We start from the raw sequence: 19,229 nt of genomic DNA on the forward strand, positions 1-19,229 counted from the left end.
CACCAGAACGGCAAGCCCAGTTTCTCCATCCCCCCGGGATGGCCTTGCTCAGTTCTCTTCAGCTCCCGGGACAGCCTCCACCAGTCCCCTCTCCCTCCAGGACAGCGTTTCCCTGTCCCCTGCTGGAATGTCCTTTCCTGCTCACCTCCATCACCACCAGAAAACCTGTCCCCAGCCCCAGCCACACTCCTTTGTCTCCCAGGTTGGCCTTTCCAGGTCCCCTCCATCCCTGCTGCAATGGCCTTCACTTGCCCCTGCACACACTTCCCAGTGGCACCACCCTCCCTGACCCAGCGAGCTCCCAGGTTGACCATCATTTGCCTCTTCATTACTCTGCTCCCACCTACCCAGGGCAGGGTGGGACAGTCCCTGCAGGGGTGGCACCTGGAACATCCCCGCAGCCAGTGCTGGAGATGGCTGGTGTTTCCATACCCCCTGGAAAAACTACGTTCCCAGCTCCCAGGCCCAGACAGAGAGGAAATGCATAAAGAAAGCTAATTGTGCGGCTCAGGTCGTTGTTAGTGGCCCTGCAAGTGACAGGTGCCTGTAGGAATTTGACCCTGGGTGTTGCCACTGGGGAGGAGGCAGCAGCCCAGTGCCACAACTGGTGCTGGATGGAGGTCAGCCCAGGTGGCTCAAAAAGGATCAAAAGGCAGTTTTAGCATCAACACCTGCTTCCCAAATTGATCTAGAATTTCCTCTGACAGCTGGAAGTGTTTGGGCAGCGCCAGGGCACGAGCTCAGCCAGGGGCCAGGCACAATGGCAACTGGGGTCAAGCAGAGAGCCATCACCTTCCCCTGCAGGGAGTTCCAGCTTTTCAGTATAATCTTGTTCAGAGTCAAAGTCACAATCTGGGAAGCTGCCTGGGACATTTTTATAATTTTTTTATTTTTGTTTACAACAAGGTGTTTTTCACTCTTATGCTACAATTTGAAGTTCTCAAATAAAACACTAAAACCATTTTGGCCCAATTTTACACACTCCTCGTTTCCCTGTTAATATCAGTTACTCACTATACCCAGCAACAAACTTCCCTCAGGGGTATTCCCGATGAATGTACAGATACTTCTGCTCCCCCTCAGCCACTGCCCAGGCCAGCTGCTGATCTGCAGGCATGGAATGAGGGCTTCTGTAGGATTCCTAGAATAGCATCTCCTCTGGCCCCACAGGAGCTGGTGCCGTGCTCAGATCAGCAGCACCAGGGAGGTGCTTTTTCCAAACCTAAACATGAAGTTCAATGTGGCAGTGGAAATTGGTGCCTGCCAAGAGGTCCCTGGTGCTGGGGTAGCAGCAAGCTTGAGCTTGGAGCTGTGAGCCCTGGGGGCTCCAGGAGCACTGCATGGCTGGGGACATGTGCTTAGGGACCCTCTGGAGTGCATCACAAGCAACAGGACATTGCCTGAAGATTTAGGCCAAAACCCACTTTGCCAACTTGTGTGTACTGCCAAATACTGTCATGATCCGAGCGTCCACAGGGACCCAAAGCATGACAACACACTCCAGTACAAAGCATAAGCATCAAACTCCCAGCTTTGCTCCTCCCATGGGATGCTGTGGGGACAGGCTGTTCTGAGCCTGGCTTCCTGCAGCACAGCTTCACAGGCCAGCCCTAGGCTGATCCAGGGCATTCCTTATCCACCCCAAACCGACAGCACCCAGGGCTGGGCATTGCACCATACACCAGGATGCATAATTAAATATCCTACGATGCCTCCACCATGAGAACAGGGCACAGGCTGCTTGGCCCTGGCTCTGCCCAGGGTGTGCGGGAGCTGGCACGTCCCAGGCACTCCGTTTCCTACTGGGAACAAGTATTTCTCTAACCAGCAAGAGCAGAGCACCTGTGCTGCTGTGGCCAGGAGAGGTGGAGAGAAGGGGCTAAGGGGGGTGGTGGCTGAACCTGGCTCTGGTCCTGGCCTGAGCCTGAGCTGGGGTTTGTAGCCAGCTGCTGTTGGGCCAGCATCAAATGCAAATATGAGGAAGTGGGAATTGCTTCATTTCCCACTCCCCTGAGTGAGCAGATCCATTTCCTCTATTTTTGCAGAGAAATAGCCCAATCCCCCAAAACAACAAAGTATCTCCAACCACAGCTTCCCTTCTAGCTAAATAATCAGAGAAGTAGAAAGCAGCAGAGAGCCCCAGCCCTTAGAGGAACCTGTTTTCAGGTGGATGAAAAGCTGCAGCCCCTGCACCATGGCAGGGGTGGTTACCCCTGGCCCAGGGAAAGGCTTCTGGTCCTGAAGGTGAAGGGCTCAGTAATAAGACTTATCAGAACACGAATCTCTTGTGGTCTTTCATCTTCTATCCTGCACAGAGCAAGTAGCCAAGGCCCAGGCTGCACATGCAAGCACCCAAGGCTCTGGATGTGGTATTACAGCCCCAAGTCACATCACACAGCCCCAGGTCCAGTGAGGCTCCTGCAATTTCCAAGCAGCCCATAATCCACAGCAGCCAGCCCTGCCACCAGGAGAGCCCCACAGCCACCACTGCTCACCACCAACCACCCCTGCAGCCTCAGGAGAGCTCTGGGTGTTATTCTGGTTGAGGAAGTGCTTGGACTTTGCACATAGGAACTGGAACAGTAACAGAAAAATAACCTGCTGAAAAATGGGAGGAAAAGAGAAAATCACAAGTCATCAAGAACCAAGATGGCTTTTCACACTAGATTTGGCCCTGTAAGGCAGATTATCTGCCACTGCTATAGCAGCAAAAATATCTCACAACAAAGAATTTACTGATTCCCTAATTACAGATATCAGGGGCTGAACTGCAGCAGGAAGCAGAGACCAGATATTACAGGAACAGCCAATCTGAAGAGCACTACAGCCCCTTCAAGAGATCCAGTTTTATAGCATTCAACTGAAAAGAAATTACATTTCCAGAAACCGTGTGAAGGCCCTTCAGTGTGGCAGAATCAAGACTGTGATTTTAGTACAGCTGTCTAGGTTAATTCACTTGAGGGCAAACACAAAACCAACACCATCCACAGGATATTTAATGCAACCTGCTTTTAGGCCTGAATTGCACAACACAGAACTAACTACTCTCAGACATCATATTTCCCTTTCTATTATTCCAGCTACACCTTGGTATGAGCACAACCAGTTTAAAATGCCATGGCAGACACGTCACATCCCGCTCCTGACCCACGTGTACTCCCCATCCACAGCCCCTGAAACACTGCCCATCTTCAAGTACATCCCACACTCAGAAGAGAGAACTGCCACACCCACAAATGGATAGGAATGTCACGTCTGCTCCTTGCTCCTGGTCCCCTCAGCGACCCAAACTCCAGGCCAGGGCCTGACCATCTGCCTGTGCACTCCAACAGAGAGCTCCTGTGTTTAATGGAGATAAGTATTTCACTATGAAATAATTAGTATTTGAAATTACCTAGGAGCTTGATTGGTATTTAGACAGTTCTGTCCTTAAAGGACATCTCTGAAAGCATGGAAACTTTAGTAAATGGATTCCTTTTACATTCATTCAGGGGTACCTGAGAATAATATTTTAGCTTAAAGAAAAAACTTAGCCTTCAATTATTTCTGGACAAAAAAGGGAAAAATTATTAACTTCTTGAGTCATGATTCCTGGAAATGCCATGTTGATTAATTTATTTTTAAAAGGTGCACTATAAAACCCAAGTCCCTTGGAAGGGTTTTTCGGAGTCAGGGACACAAGTTTTGGAAGTAGCAGGGGAAACCACAGAGGAGGAAGTTCTCCACCAAGACAAACACAGCATCCAACACCCCAGACCTTAGAGCAGGCTGCAGATCCTCAGAGCTGCATAAAACTTTCCATGGATGTTCCTTCAGTAAAACATCACGTGATTATAGCAAATGTCAACACTGCCAAGCGTTACACAGGCTGTCTTGTACTCAGGTGTGGTGCAAGAAGTGCACACATCTGGCTACTTCTGCTTCCTCCTAAACGGTGCTTCTCCAGGCTGGATCACACCACACAAGGGCTCATCCCACACACAGAGGTCAGCTCACACTGGAGTAACCACAGCTCTGAGAGCAGGCTACAAATGGTTAAAATTGCTTTGCCTTTTTTTTTTTTTTTTTTTTTGGGTTGTTCTAAAAATTAGCCAAAAGTTTCAAAGAATGGGAGGAAAACACCAAAAAAAAGCCCCTGTGTGGCTATCAGAAGTACCACTTCTGTCCTCCAGAATGGCACTGTCATCCTGGTAGATGACTCAGGACTGTCCCCAGCCCTTGTGTTGTGATCATCAACATCGTCAAGTCTTTTGAGTCACACACAGAGCAGCTATAAAAACAAATCTGGTCCCTTCCCCTCTGCCAGCTGCAGAAGAGGGCGAGCCCAAAACCCATGGAAAGAAAAGCCTGAGCAAAAGCAGCAAGGCAAATCCCATTCTGCACAAGTATAAGGAGTGGAGGAGGAACAGGGATCCTCTTAAGGACTGCTGGTTTTAATAAGATCACAAAGTTGGTCTAACTTGTGAACTCTATCAGTTTAAATTCAAATTAAAGAGAACCTCTCCAAAATTCTGTGTTATGTCTCAGTTGTGTCCTCTCTTCTGCAAAGTACAAACTCAAAGAAGTTTGACAAGCTGGAACAAAGTCTAGTTCAGCCTTTTAGGAAGGCTTAGCCCATTTTAGAAATAGATGTATCTGTACAGAAACGAATTCAAATGTGTGGCCAGCTTAAACAGAGAAAATTATCTTCATTTTCCCAGTTTCCAACAACCAGTCTGCAGTCCCGAGCACAGCCAGGTCACCACCACCTTCCAAGTGATTGGAATATTCAGAGGAAATCAGACGCTTTTCTTCTTTTAGGAAGCTGCAGTAAATTGTCCGTGATTGATGTAGTATCCTGAGATACTGGTGTGTGAGACACTGTCCTAGACTGTGGGGTGCTCTGGGGTGTTTGGGGCCCACTGGCCGGGGTCTTGTAACCAGGAGTTCCTGTGTGGGCTGGGGAGGGGGTGTAGCTGGCTCGCAGGGCTTTGTCGGTGTATTTACTTGCAGTCCTGTTTACCAGTCTCTGCAAAGCTGGTGACATTGCTGGGCTTAGTCCTTTTGGAGTGAGGCTGAAATAGAATAAACAGTTTTAAAAGATTTTACAGTAAAAAATCTGCCTCTGTCACGAAAAGCATTATTGCCTCCACAGGTGAGCTCAGTATCCACTCCCCCCACAGACCAGACCCACTGCCTGCAGAAATCATCCTGCCTGCAGGTAAACACAGCCTGTATCTCTAGAGACAAGTGGCAGAGAAACCTCCTACATCCCTCCCAAACCTGCCTCCAGTGGCACTGCCTGACATTTGCTTTGAGCCTGTTCTGTCCTTCCCATGACCCAGCCACACAACTCTTACCGTGTCTCCTCTTTGCAATGAGGCAAGACATTGATCCACTGCTGGCTGGCTGTAGGGCAGAACAGCAATGCTGACAAGAGAGAGTATCAGGGACAGCCACCAGCCACCTTCCCTCAGGGATTAAGTTTTTTAATATCTAAATTTTTAATTTTTAAAAACTTTCAGTCCGAATGTACCTCTTCCTGCTTCCAGTATCCTTCCCTTCCACCATTCCTTCCTTTCTACATCTGCTGATTTAAATCCCATCAGGTAACACCCATCCCCAGTTCTGCTGTCAAAACAGAAGTCTCACCTGGCCAAGTTTTCTGTCACTTTTCGAAGTGCCTCCTGCTTCTTTGCTCGATTTTTAGCTGCCACTTCATTGGCCATCTTGAGTCCCAACCTCTCACGGCGCCCAGGCTCCAGGATCTGTAAAGGCATCACACAGTTCACTCATGAGTGCTGCAAAAATGAGTTAAAGCCCCTTCACAGCTGGATTCCAGTGTACAGGGATCTAAACCAGGGAGAGGTTGGGTCAGCCTGCACCTCTCTGCTGCTATAAAAAAGCCAGAGAGGACACAGAGACCTTCAACCTGCCTTAGCAAGTAACAGAAATGGTAAAACCAGTCCAGCCAAGGAAGCAGCCATTACCTCTGGCATTTCCTCCTGCTGTCTCTCCTAGACAAACAATGTCACTTGTGTCTTGCCTGGCCTGTAGCCAGCCAGCTCTCAGGCAAACACAGACATTGCTAAACAGCAGGAGAACCAGTCAAAGGCTTTGGAGTCTGACAAAACAAGAGGCACATACAGCAAATTACACCTTTCTGAAACTCAACAATCTCAGCTCGCATTCAGTGACACCAGCAGGGGACAGGTAGCACGCAGGGTTAGGTGCCATTAGCAAAGGCAGCGTGTCTTTTCTACTCTCAATTGATACATCTGCCTCAGGCTGTGACAGCCAGAAGATCCAGCCAGAGGGAAATCCCACAATTTCCACCCGTTTATACATTAAAATCAGAGAAACAGTGTGTCTCTTCAGCTTCCTCTGAAAGCCCCTCTGTCTGGGTCCATCATCAAATGTAGAATCTCATTTTCCTGCCAACAGTGTGTATTGCACCTCAGGTACCTCCACCAAGTGTCTTCCGTGTGCATCCATGCCCACCTCCACCCTCCAAGCACAAACTAGATTATCAGTCTCAAGGACTGGGAACACCACCCAGAGATGTGTCACACTCCACAACAATGTTAATCTATTACTTACTCACTTGCCTTTCCCTTCTTAGTCCTCCCCCCTAAAAAACAAATGGGATGTTGACTCCCTGACATGAAATACCTTGAAGGCTGGTCCAGGGGTTCTGTCCACATAGGGTGTTTCTGACCCTTCCAGACGCAAAGGGGTGCTCTCAATCTCACCCCATGTCATAAAAGGAGACTCATTCACACCTAAAAACAAATTTAAAAAGTCATGCCCGTGCAAGACATTTGACTGTCCATTCACCACAAAAAAGAACAGAGAAGCAAATTAGGAAATGCAGGAAATTCATCCACACACCAAGGAGCCCCTCCACTGCAGAGGAAATCACAGCCAATGCAAACAGTAATGTGGTTCCCATTAAACTCCCTTACACCTTAAACTCCCAGGATTGCCTGTAGCTGTGTCACCCTCTCAGTTACAACAGCCAAGCACTGACCTTTCTATGTATTTTTACATTTGGTGAGCTTTTGCTTAGTGACACTCTCACTTTTCTCTCTACAGTACTACTCTTCCCCTCTGCCACTGTATAAAAACTCCTTCCACACAGGGAACTCTTTGAAAGTAGGAAAACAGGCAGAGGACTTCAGAAACATGTTACAGCCACATGTACCCTCCAGTCACCTTGGGGCCACCCTGTGCCAAACAGTGACTGTGCCTTGGCCAACAGCTGCAGAACAATTTCTAAGAGCCCGATTAAATCTCTGGCTAGAAAATCGCGCTGTCCAGCGCTTGGAAAAGGCGCTGACAATGGATAAAGGAGGTGCGCTCCAAACGCCACCTACAGGCTTCCCGGAGGGAAAGCCCCAGTACGGTCAGTCTTTGGCATAATGACAAAAAACCAGAGAAAACAGCGTGGCTGGTGAGGAACAGCTATAAATTCAGTACCACGTTTCAACTGAAAGAAAAATAATCAGTCTGTTCTAACTGAAAGCATCCCGCAGCTACTACATCTGAACCAAAGGAATCTGTAATACACAAGTGCATGCAGATAAAGGAAGAACCTAAAAAGACCTGGATGAAAACAGTGGGTTAGACTGTGAATGAAGTGAGATATGCCACATCCTCTGAGCCAGGCTGAACCATCACTGAGTCAGGACACACTGACACAAGTAAGCACCCGAGCTTGTTAGAAGATTAGTGTTTGTGAAATTTTGAATTCTTATCTTTAAGCTCTAGAAAGGCATCACCCAGGGATAAAACAAGCAGCTGCAGCACCGCAGTTGCCAAGGGAGGCTCACCATGCCCCAGATGATTCCTGAGCAATGAATGGCACAGCAGCTGGCTCAGAGCCTTCAGTACAGTGTGACTTCCAGCAGTGTATTGGACTGAGATTTAAGCCCTGCACTGAGCTGCCATACACGGCACACAAAATGTCACCAGCTCATGAGATACACACAGATAGATACACACAGATAGGCTTTACCTCCTTGTCTAACCCAGTAATGACACCCTGGTGTGGAACAAAGAGAGTATCAAAATAAGTGCATCTTAAAATAGAGAAAAAAGAAAATTCTCTTACCAGGGGCAGGAGAGGGGGTAGCCACAAACCCATATCCGTTCACTTTTGGAGACTCCTGGGGTATCAGTTCTTTCCCATCTGGTCCCACTTTGCCCTGTTTGTACTGAAATAAAAAAGACAAGGCCATTCACATGGAGAAAGGTGAGTCAGCTGTACCCAGCACACACACAGCTCTCCTGGTGGATGAACCACACCAGAGGGCAGAGCAATAACTAGGTTTTAGTGAGAAGAAGTAAGATTATCCAACCTGAGCATTGAGGGCTGCAGCTTGCTGGAGCTGTGATTTGCTCACAGCTTGACTAAAAGGGTCCTTCACAAAGCGGGTGTTTCGATGGACAACTTCCCTGGGCTTCTTAAAGACATCACTCTCATCAGGTACACCTTGAAAAGCAAAATGTCTTTTAAGAAAGGGCTCAGGTAACAGCAGGCAGTTGTTCTAAAGCTCTTGATCAACATGGCACTTGCCACACATTCCTACACAATACAAAACACATCAGCAATTTCACTGTGTATCTACAGCAACTTGAAACAAAGTTTGCACTAGATACATGTTTTGTACCACCTGAAATCGAATGTTTAGTTTAAAGAAAAAAGTAAACAAGACTTTCTTTTCTCTACTTCACTGGTTTACAGAAATTACCAACTGTACACTTTATAGCCAAAAAAGAAAATTGCATTTACAAAATTATGTATTTTCCTATATAAGCCCAAGTAGCACTCTTTGAGCAAAGAATGAATAAAGATGACAACAAAGTGTTCATAAAGACAGACTTGGCTCCTGAAAACAAGTGCTTTTATAATAAGATAATGAGCTTTTCAGAGACAAATAGAACATGATCAAAGTTTGGAATCAGAAAATACGAAAGAAAAGGGAAAAAGGAAAAAATTACTTTTTTGAAACAATTTTGCATATCTGAGCTTCACAGAAAAAAAAACTTGTAAGAGCTGCTCAGTCACATATAGAAATGCTGTAAGCACTGTTTGGAGTCAACCCACCAGAACCAATGCCTTTCCCATGAGACCTGTGTGCCTCACCTGTTGGATAATACATGAGGGTGTTCCGAGCTGTGTATTCCCAGGTATCCAGTCCAGCCTTCACATTCTCCAGAGCTTGCTGCTCTGCTGAAGGAAGTGCCAGGTTTTCATTTTGTCGCTGAAAAGGCAATAGGAAAAAAATTTAAAAGGGTAGAAAAAAACCCCAGAGGTCTGAAATAGCCTCCTGCAATCTTTTATTCAGGCAGACACACTTTGGAGAGGTCAACCACAGGCTCAGCCACCTGCCCTTGCACACTTTGCATCGGGCACAGCACAAGCACTCTCTCTTTGGCAACTGGCATTTGAGAAACCATCCTGATCCCAGGTGAGCTTCCAAACAACCACTCCCTACGAAGCACACTATGCAAGGAAATGTAAGGTCTGACTAGAGTGCTGGCTGACAGCAAGACACAACTCCAGCACAAGACCAGCTCCAGTAGCTTCACCTTGACCTGAAACAACCCCTGTGCTTTGCAAGAGCTCTCCTGCTGCCTGCCTTTTAATTCTGGATGAAAGCATTCAAGATGTATAATGAGCCACAGAGGGCATTTTTACTGTAACAGACTCTGAGGGTTTACATCAGCTGGGATAAAAAAATAACACTCCCTCACAACAACAGCAGTAAACACTCATGTGTCAGTGCCAAACTTCATTAAAGGCACTGCAGCCCTCATCCATCACTGACACATCTGGCAGCACTGCCAGCTGCTCGCTGCTGATGGTTAAGGATTGACAAAGCAGCCCCAGAACAGCTCTGGACCTGCCCCAGAGGGAGCTGAGGAGGACAGCACAGCCAGCCATGCTCACACAGTACTGTGCTTGGGCAGCTGAAGGGGGTAGGACTAGTAACAGAAAACTGAAATGAGACACACAGTCTAACTACAAACAACAAAGGGCTGATGGACAAACACCAGGAACTGTTCTCAGCTGCTCTCCCTGGTGCTGCTGCTTACAGAGGAGACTGTCAAGGACAGCAATATCTGCACTCAGTGCAGTGCTTTGCAGTCTCAAAGCTTTAAGAGACAAATCCTCAGCAACTAAGCCAACACTGTTCTTACAGATGGGGAAAAAATAGGACTGCACAAAGAAGCAAAGAGCAGTCACAGGACTCAGGCTTAGCTCAGACTTAGTCATGATCAGCCTATGCACCCACTATGCAAAATCGAGATCTTTCTACTCTTACTTAATAATATGAGTGATTTAACAGCCCAATGCAACAGCCAACAGCCAACAATTCTCATCAGTATTTATAGTAAGATCAGAAAACAGAAGGCAAGACAATATTCTGTTTATCAAGCAAGCAAGCAAGAGACTGAACTGGCATTTCCCTGCCGTGTCCCTGTGGAAGGGCAGTTCCTACCCGTGTGTACTCCTCCTCTGCACTGTACAGCCAGGCGTGCTTGACCTTCTCCTTCTCCTTGGCCACCTCCATGATCTGCTCAAACGAAGCATTATCTTCACTCGTGTGCTTGGCCAGGAAGGTGTCCAGGCTGGGAAGGGCATCTTTATCATCTTTTTCTGCTTCTCCTAACAAGAGGAGGGAAGAAGCCTGAGAAAGGTTAATGCCTCCCTTTCTGTGAGAGCACTACATATAACTGCTAATCCTCCTGGCAGCGAGCCCTCCACGGACACACTGACAGCTAACATGGAACTCGGTGAAACAAATATATTCACACAGGAATAAATCTTTTTTGGAACACATATAACCAACTTTTACATAAAACCTTTTATGGCCTTTATAGCTATGTGTTTTAATGGTAAAGCACATAAGAGGACAGCTGCTAGCAGACACTTGTAACGTGCCCTACAGACAGCTCTGCCCCTCCAGTCTTTGCTTACTGAAGAATTTATTTCAGGTGACACAGGAAAAATTTACTGCCTTTGAAGAGATCAGCTAAGTTAAGAATTTACACAGCCACAAAGAGAATTCACACAGATGACGTAAAACATTAAATGTAAAACATTACATCAAGTCCAACTTCAGAGGGATCATTTTCACCTACCAGAAGGTTAAAGGAAAACTGCTTAAACATGTTCTAAGTACCCAAAACCCTTAGAGGAGACAGAGCTCAGAAGAATATTTTCCTGCTGCTGAAGAATTCAGCTAGAGAAACAACAATTTCCTACCTTCTTCTGAAGATTTGATGCCACCTTTGGATTTACTTCCCAGTGGAAGGCCGCCTGGATGCACTTCTGGGGTTTCAAACGTGGCTGGGGTAACATCTGTCACAGAAAATAAAGGTTCACTTGGTTACCAGAGCACATATCAGGACCCTTGCTCTGAGGGTCATGTGCCAAACAAGTCACAGAAGGCACATCAAGAGGGCAAATTAATTAAAAACTTGTGGAAAGACTCCAAAATACTGTATTCAATCCTGTCTAGATTTTGGTCTCATCTAAGACATCGTTTTTCTCCTCCTGGGAGAAATTCCCAGGAGAGCCACAGCCCAGTGTATTTGCCACCCTACCCCCTGCTTTTGCCTACAGAAGGAACAGCAGAACAATCCTAACTCAGCCCAGGGCCAGCACCTGCACTGGGGAGGAAGGGAAACCCCCTGGAGACATGTGTCCTTTGTCACAATAAAGCATGTCAACCTTTAACCTTTTAGATAAGCACTGTCTGCACCAAGTTAGATAGCAGAGCAACAGTATCAGATACAAACTCCTGATGCCCCAGAGAGGCGCTTCTTACAGGGTGCAGGTGTGTCCCTCGACGATTTGCTCAAGGAGGAGCCAAATTTGATGGCAATTTGCCTCATCTTCTCCAAGTCGCCGTTTTCCTCAGCCTCCAGATACTCCTTCTGCGCCCGCAGCTTCTCCACGTCGGGGAAGAAATCCCGCTGAATGATCTTCTCCAAGCTCTGCAAACAGAGGCAGCTGCTCAGCCACGCCGGGACACCCGGGAACGCCAGCTGAGCTCGGGGCCGGCCGCGCACAGCCCCGGGCAGGACGGGCAGCCCGCGGGCCCCGCGCCGGTGGCGGAGCGCTCTCAGCTCCCGCCGCAGACCCGGGGGGCGGCCACGGCGCTGTCCCGACCCGCAGCCGCGGTTACAGCGGGCAGCGGCCGCGGGCGGACCCGGCCGGGCGGACCCGGCCGGGCCGACCCGAAGCGCTCGGCCCGGGCACCGGCGGAGCGGGGCCTGCCGGGCCCGCCGCCTCACCTCAATGTAGGCGTCCTCGTCCAGGATCTTCTTCGCCTGCCTCGGCGCCGGCGACGTCGCCTCCTTGGCCGTCCCGGCGACGGGGCCCGCGGCGGCGGCGGCGGGCAGCAGAGCGGCGGGGGAGGCCGCGGGCAGCGGCACCGGCAGCGCCTCCATCGCGTCGGGCCCGGGGCGGCCGCGGCCTCTTCCTCCTCCGCCCCGTGACGTCACAGCTGCGCGCCACGGGGCGGCCCGAACGGCCGCGCGCGCCCCCTGCTGGACGGGAGGACCTGCCCGGTCCCACTCCGGGACAAGGGATGAGGATGGGAACTGGGGTGGGAACGAGATGGGAGCTGGGATGGGAGTTGGGATGGGAATTGAGGTGGGAGCTGGGATGGGAGTTGGGATGGGAACTGGGATGGGAACTGGAATGGGAGCAGAAAGGGAATTGGGGTGGGAGCTGGGATGGGAACTGGGATGGGAGATGAGATGGGAACCAGGATGGGAGCTGGGATGGGAGTTGGGATAAGAGCCAGGCACGATCCCCCAGCACCCCCCACGGCCGCCTCAGGCCTCCTCAGAAAAACCCCAGGATCCCCAGACTCGGGAATGGGGAAGGTGTCCCTGGGGAGCAGGACCCCTGCCCAGCTGCTCGGGCAGAGGTGGCATTACAGTTTTATGGATCTCGGTGCTCTACAGGACGTGGGTTCTCTTTGTCCCTGCCAGAAACATGGACATGGCTCGTTCTGGCAGGACCTGGCTGCAGCACAGAGAGCTGAGCACCGGCTGTGCCAGCCCTCCCATCACAACCCATGGCTCATCCCTGCCTCAGACTGTGGGGACAAACTGGGATTTCTTTATTATGGAACGAATCACCTGTTCAGCAAGTGCCACCCCCAAAGCAACTCCAGATGCCACTGAGGTGCTGCAAATAGGAAACATTCATTTGCAGGATATTTTGCAAATTACAGCAGTAAACCAAGCACAAATACTATGGGTACAGAGCGCAGACAAGAAGGGGACTCTCTCCTCTTGAAGCACACACACTTAACACTGGTACAGGTCTGTCCCCTGCACGCCGTGCCTGCCGAGTTATTTGCCACGTGAACTAGGTTTGCAAGAGGGATGTGAAAGTGCCGTGTCTGCTTTTACCTGTCCTCCTCCTCTGTGAATCACAGAGATTCCCTCATGCTTCATTAGTGCCCCTCGGGTTATCCCCCCTGTAGAGCCTATCAGCCACGGGCAGCAGATGCTATTGGTGTCTCTTGTACTCTGCTGAGCTGCAGCACCCACAGCACCCACAGCACCCACAGCACTAACAGCACTAACAGCTCTCCTCGGGGAGTTGCTTGGTCCCCTGCAGGATCAGTGCTGAGGCACTCGCCCTCTTCTGGTGCCGCCACTTCGCCCGACGATTTTTAAACCAAACCTAGAAAAGTACAAAACAAGAAAAGTGCTTTTGCCTTTCATGTATTACTGGGGGGGGGGGGGGGGGGAAGGCAGCTACGCTGCTGAGCTGTGCCATGTGAGCTTTAGGACACTGTAATACATTTCCTGATATGATCAGTCCCTCCACTACAATCCTGCTCAGATACAGCTAAGGGGCACAGGGGAGTTGGGACCCTCCCATGGCAAATTCAGAAGGCACTCAAAGCACATGAGTAAGGAATATACACTTGGGTGCAGGGGATGGTTGAGCTGGGCACATCTGTGTGTTTATACAAGTGGTTCTGGGAGAGAGGCATCGTGTCAGTGGGACTGGATACCAGAACAAATCAGCCCAGCAGAACAGGTTTATATTCTTCCATTGTTTGCCATTCCCAAGTCCTGTTTTGTCAAGTACACAAGACTAGATTTCAAAATGAGGCCCTGGGTCTGCAGCTCCTGAAAAAGACGGCCCTGGTCTGTGTTCCTGGGGGACTGCAGGAGGCAGCACCCACCGAGTGGCAGGACCTCACCTCTACCCTCTCCTCCTTCAGGTGGATGCGGTTTGCCAGGTGCTCCCGGGTGACGACATCTGGGTACTGGTTCTGGTGGAAAAGCGTCTCCAGGGCCTGCAGCTGCTCCTCGGTGAAGATGGTGCGGTGCCGGCGCGTCCGGCGCTGGATCTGGTGGAAAGTCTGCAGCTCGCTGGGGTTCTCCTGGGGACTCTTGCAGACCCTGACTGCCGAGTGGAAGAGCCTCATGGGCCAGGGGAACCGGGCATCTGCAAGGGGACAGGGAGAGGGACAGTGCTGGGGTGGGGAGCTGGAACACCCGTCTTGCTCAAGGCAGCTCAGGCACAAGTTTCACCCGTGCATAGTGCAGTCACCTGGAGCGGGTGACAGGCTGAGTGGTCCCCACACAAGCGAGAGAAGAGCTTAGGGCATCATTTGGGAGAAGGATGCAGGTGGGGAGCACTGGTTGGGTTTTCCTCACTCACTTACTAGGTGCACTATGGCCAGCTCCAGAAAATGGCTGGAAACTCACAGCCTGGCAAGGAGCTGTTTTGGTCCTGACACGGGGGATTTCTGAACTTCCAGGATGCTCTTGAACTGCATTTTTAAGGGTTTGCTACTTTTTTTTACCCTAGTTGCAGTAATTTTGTGAGATGTAGCCAAAACTCTTTTCCTTAAGGGACAAGTGAGGTTCTCCAGGGCTGGTGTTGTCAGGAAGCACAGACACAGCTCTGCACTTGGGCAGCATGGTCATGGGGCCCCACACTCCACATCGTCCTCTCAAGAGTTTCACACTAAACCAGTAATATCAGTAATAAACAGCACCTGCTGCTTTTCAGACTCTGATAACATTGCAGATTGGATGCAATGGATTCCAACTGTTGGGAGTTCTGCTGAGAGCAGAGCTCAGCTCACTGGAGCTGGGGTCTGAGACCAGCGTGCCCAGATGCCACAGTGTCACTCAACACTCTGGTTTTCCCCCACACCCAGCACTATCACCAGCCCCCCTGTGAGCCCCACGCCACAAATCAAACCCAAACACTCACCCAGCCAACCCGGTGAGTCCTGCAGGGACCGGGTGCTTGTGTGAGAACAGCAGCAGCAGCCACAGCCCGCCCCTTCCAGCTCTTCCTCTTCCTCCTCCTCCTCCTCTTCCTCCTGCAGGGAGCTGGCTGGGATGGTCTCCAGCTCACACAGCCCTTTGGGTGCACAGTCTAAGATGCTCCGTAGACACAGTGGGACCAAGACCTGGGGGCTCTTCTCCACAGGGCTGGAGAGGATGTCCTCGATGCTGAACGGACACGGCTTCTTCGGGGCTCTCCTGGTGGGGTCGGCGTCTGGTGCTGGTTCTGAAGTCATCCTGCGCTGGGAAAACAGGCAGCCTGGGCTGAGGGGGTTTGCTCTGCCTGCACTAGCTCCGTAGTGGGGTCTCACAAGGAAAAGGACAGCTTATATGGCTTTTTAAATGGACTGCAAAACCATCCAGAACCGCTGCTTTGTGTTGGCATTTCAAGTGACTGTCATTCTCGCAGCTGAGTTTTTATTTCATACACACGCACACTTTTCCTCCTTCTGACCCAGCTGCTTTATGACTGAAGCCACCCTAAATATATATAGAGAGAGATATAATCCCTTTGGAAAGAAAACCATAAACCCCCCTGTGAATAAAATAAATTCTAACTAATCTTGGCAGCTTTGTGAAGGGTTAGTGTGGATCTAAGATTTAGCTAATCCCACAAAAATGACTGAGAAGGAAATCTGATTTCTCCATCTCGGGTGTAGATTTGAGGTGGTTATGATCTCCATTGTGCTGCAGCCTCCGATCCAAGGAAGGGGGAGGATAGCTGTTCCCAGCCCGGAAATGGACCAGAGGATTAACTCCTTAAAAGAAGCAAATTATCCCTTTCTCTGGCCAAATGAAAGCTTTCCCATCAAAAGAGAGCTGTCATATCACACAATATGAGAGAGGAGAGAGTTCAGCTTAATAAAAAATCATTTTTTTAATGACAGTACAGCCTTTGGCTGTGCCAGAACTCTCTGTGAAAGTTGATTTATTTTCTGCTGAAAGCAGAGAAATTGTGTTTTCCCTCCTTCCCTTTTCCCCCAGCTCTGCTGCACTAATCACTCCGATAATGCAGATGCTTTGCATGTATCCAACATACTCTCTGTAAGGATTCAAAGCCCTTATTAAATTAGATTACTGGCAGCTCACAGTAGTTCTGCACCATAGCTTAGTGGCATGTAACCACCTCCTGCACAGCTGAGCCGTGCTCCCTGTCGGGAAGGGAAGGGGAGGACTGATGCTGCTGTCTCCATGTGCTCTCAGGCAGGCAGTGAAGTCCTGTGGTCAGTGAGCCCAGAGCAGCCAGGACAGCTGTCTGGGGCAGCCAGGCTTCCCCAAAACCAGTTCAATTCCCAGGCCCTGTTCAGCCAGAGAAACTGGGCTGAGGCTGCAGCCAGGAACAGTGACTCAGGACAGGAGGGGACACTTTACAAGGGCAAACAACGAGGCCTGGCAGAAATAAGTAGCTGGGAATAAAATGAAGAAGGTGTGATTGAGCTCAGGTTGCTTAGGAAAGTTTAAACCAAGTTCTCTTGCCCTCAGTGTGGCTTAAGCCAAGGTGAGTAGCCAGGCCTCAGGAGCTCACATGGGGAGTGCTCTCCCGCTCAGTGTTTCCTTGCAGGGGAGAGGAGTTACCAGTCTCTCTCATGGCACACCGAGGACACAAACAGGTGGATGCTGTGAAACCACTGCACATCAAACCACAGCAATGGCTCCGGCATCATGCAAAGCTGACAGCCAGTTCCCGGGAGAAACCTCTCTCAATCCCCCTTCTTCTCTCCTTGGCCCTGCTCACTGCCTGCCCTTCCTCACCTTGGAGGTATCCCAGTTCTGGGAAGAGATGCCCTGTGGCTATTCTACCTGTGACTCACTTAAAACCGAACCATTATCTGTAATTCCATTCCTGTATTTGCCTCTCCTTCAGCTGTTCCAATGACATAACATGGATTATAACCATGGTCTGTGAATCTTTATGTATTTGCTGCAGGTTTGAGAGGAAGATGCCCTTGTAGCTGCCCAGTCTGGATATGTTCACTGCCGCCCTGCCAAGGTGTCAGCGCTCCAGAGAGACACTGGGGATGTGATCCCCTAACACCAGGGACCATTGCAAGCTGCTCCCAGTTTTAATTCATGTCCAAACACTGGCACGGAATGCGGATGTGGGGCCAGGTCCTGCTCCCCACACCATGCCAGTCCAGAAGGACTGTAGGGCTGGTGAGCTGGGACAAGCCATGGCAGGTGCAGGATCCCACAATTTCTGCTCTTGGCTGTAATAATCATAAGCCTGAAGCGGATTAATTCTCCTTCCCCATCCTTAACAAAGGACCCCTTTCCCTGGGCTCCCAGGCCTGGCCCTGCCTTCCCACAGCACACGCATTTAGCCTATTAGGATCTCCGCTGATTGCTTTCTTTCATTCCTCTCGTACCTTTCACTTCAGAAAATGGACTGGTAATACTTCTTTTATCAAAGAATTATGGGATTTAGGATCCAGATCTTACAAAGAGACTTTTGATAGCTGCTGGTAATCAAATCCCAATCGGCAGACACTTCTCTGCACCCTGTTACCGGAGAGGAATAAAGGAAAGGGATTTTTGATGTTCTGTTTACTGAGCCTCTGGGAGATAGGATCGCTGGGCTATTTCATATTAGAAAAGGAAAGGAAAATAAAACAAGCAAGGAAAAAAATGCAGACAAGAGAGGACAATATAGATATAGATAAAAAGAAAAGAAACAGGCTCTTATCATTTTCTTATTGGTTAAGGAGATTCCAAAGCCATTATAGAGGATTAGCAAAAAGGTTAATCTGCTTTAGCTGTTCACTTGTCAAAAGTGAATTTATAGGGTTTGAAAATCCTTCCTATGGTGAAACAAGAAAAAATTCCCCTTTCCCCTCCCTTGCCTCTCCTTTCTGCAGGTAGCACAAGGGAACGGGAACAGGAGCATTGGTAACCCTACAACATGGGAGCACCCTCCTCTGCCTTGCCCCTGCCTGGGTGCTGGCACCTGTGGGAGCTCTGGTTTGGCAGTGCTTCTCCCCATTCCATCATCACCTCTGTGGGGTGGCCATGGTGCTCAGAGAACAGAGAATCAGGTCTGAGGGATGTGACCTCCTCGGCCTTACCTGGGACAAATCCTGGGCTGTTTCACTGCCCCCCTGGCTGGATTTGGGCTTCCAGACTGGTTTCTACAGCAGAACAGAGATGGATGTTTCTGACAAATGTTGCCAAAAACTACAGGCTGGGTGCTCTCCATCCCTAAGTGCAGTTCTTGACCAGGGAGCCACATCTCAGCATCCTCCTGGCCACCCAGTGCAGCCACAGGTGCATCCCAGCCAGTTTTCCTGGGCTGTCTGTGACACTGGCTTATCCAGTGGCATCAGGAGCCGATGCCCGTCACTCACACCAGTGCCACTGTAAGAAACAACACAGGATAAGAACAAGCCTTCAAAGTCAAAACCAAAAAGCACTTTCTGGATAGCTGAAATTCAGTGGGATGCATTAATCAGGTGCTAAAACTATGATTAACAAAACTGCAGAAATAATGGAGTCATGGAATGGTTTGGTTTGCAAGGTACCTTTAAAGGTCACCTTAAAATTGTGCCTATTAAAATAGTTCAACCCTGTGCCAGCTGATAAAAAGAATAAAATAATTTGGATTAGATGATAAATAACATCTAGTGTTATAATAAATCTGTTTCTCTCTCTCCAAAGGCCATTTCATCCCCCAGGAAGAAGTGGAGTCTCTCCACTGGGTGTTGATGTTATTAGTGATGCTGCTGGTAGGGATGCTGGATACCAGAGAGGGTACCCATGGGGTACCAGGAGGACTGTGGGGTACCAAACCTCCTCTTCTGCAAAGAACCGCGATGGAATGAGACAACTATTTCACCCTGACACATTCCAGGCGGCATTTCAGAGATCTCACACCACCTCACATTGACCAAATCCCTCCGCGTCCCTGT

At 49.5% G+C, this 19,229-nt stretch overlaps 2 protein-coding genes across 3 annotated transcripts; both read right to left on the bottom strand.

Annotated features, from left to right (window-relative positions):
- Positions 1–3,588: 3,588 nt before the first annotated feature.
- ESS2 (ess-2 splicing factor homolog) lies at positions 3,589–12,482 on the bottom strand. The gene is made up of 10 exons (XM_064674797.1): positions 12,289–12,482; positions 11,820–11,988; positions 11,255–11,350; positions 10,488–10,654; positions 9,128–9,245; positions 8,340–8,473; positions 8,093–8,195; positions 6,652–6,761; positions 5,632–5,747; positions 3,589–5,054 (listed from the first exon to the last, which is right to left on the bottom strand). Exons 1-10 carry the CDS (start codon positions 12,442–12,444, stop codon positions 4,769–4,771), a joined length of 1,455 nt encoding a protein of 484 aa, XP_064530867.1. The 5' UTR covers positions 12,445–12,482; the 3' UTR covers positions 3,589–4,768.
- Positions 12,483–13,101: 619 nt separating this feature from the next.
- Positions 13,102–19,214, bottom strand: GSC2 (goosecoid homeobox 2). 2 transcript variants are annotated; one of them, XM_064674799.1, is made up of 4 exons: positions 18,390–19,214; positions 15,251–15,564; positions 14,226–14,473; positions 13,102–13,696 (listed from the first exon to the last, which is right to left on the bottom strand). In XM_064674799.1, exons 1-4 carry the CDS (start codon positions 18,551–18,553, stop codon positions 13,592–13,594), a joined length of 831 nt encoding a protein of 276 aa, XP_064530869.1. In that variant the 5' UTR covers positions 18,554–19,214; the 3' UTR covers positions 13,102–13,591. The 2 variants fall into 2 exon arrangements, with proteins under 2 accessions (XP_064530869.1, XP_064530870.1); XM_064674800.1 differs by having other exon boundaries at positions 15,251–15,569.
- Between the last annotated feature and the right edge of the window lie 15 nt (positions 19,215–19,229).

The sequence above is a fragment of the Pseudopipra pipra genome, chromosome 18 (assembly GCF_036250125.1).
Source record: "Pseudopipra pipra isolate bDixPip1 chromosome 18, bDixPip1.hap1, whole genome shotgun sequence".
NCBI classification, from domain to species: Eukaryota; Metazoa; Chordata; class Aves; order Passeriformes; family Pipridae; genus Pseudopipra; species Pseudopipra pipra.

Excerpts from the sequence above, each read along its gene's own strand:
- GSC2 (XM_064674799.1), bottom strand. The coding sequence starts at position 18,553 with ATGTGGCTCCCTGGTCAAGAACTGCACTTAGGGATGGAGAGCACCCAG. Across the intron at positions 15,565-18,389 it reads CAGCCCAGGATTTGTCCCAG|GATGACTTCAGAACCAGCAC; the intron begins GTAAGGCCGAGG and ends TTCCCAGCGCAG. Across the intron at positions 14,474-15,250 it reads GGACTCACCGGGTTGGCTGG|ATGCCCGGTTCCCCTGGCCC; the intron begins GTGAGTGTTTGG and ends GTCCCCTTGCAG.
- ESS2 (XM_064674797.1), bottom strand. The coding sequence starts at position 12,444 with ATGGAGGCGCTGCCGGTGCCGCTGCCCGCGGCCTCCCCCGCCGCTCTG. Across the intron at positions 11,989-12,288 it reads ACGAGGACGCCTACATTGAG|AGCTTGGAGAAGATCATTCA; the intron begins GTGAGGCGGCGG and ends CTCTGTTTGCAG. Across the intron at positions 8,196-8,339 it reads CTGCAGCCCTCAATGCTCAG|TACAAACAGGGCAAAGTGGG; the intron begins GTTGGATAATCT and ends TTTTTATTTCAG.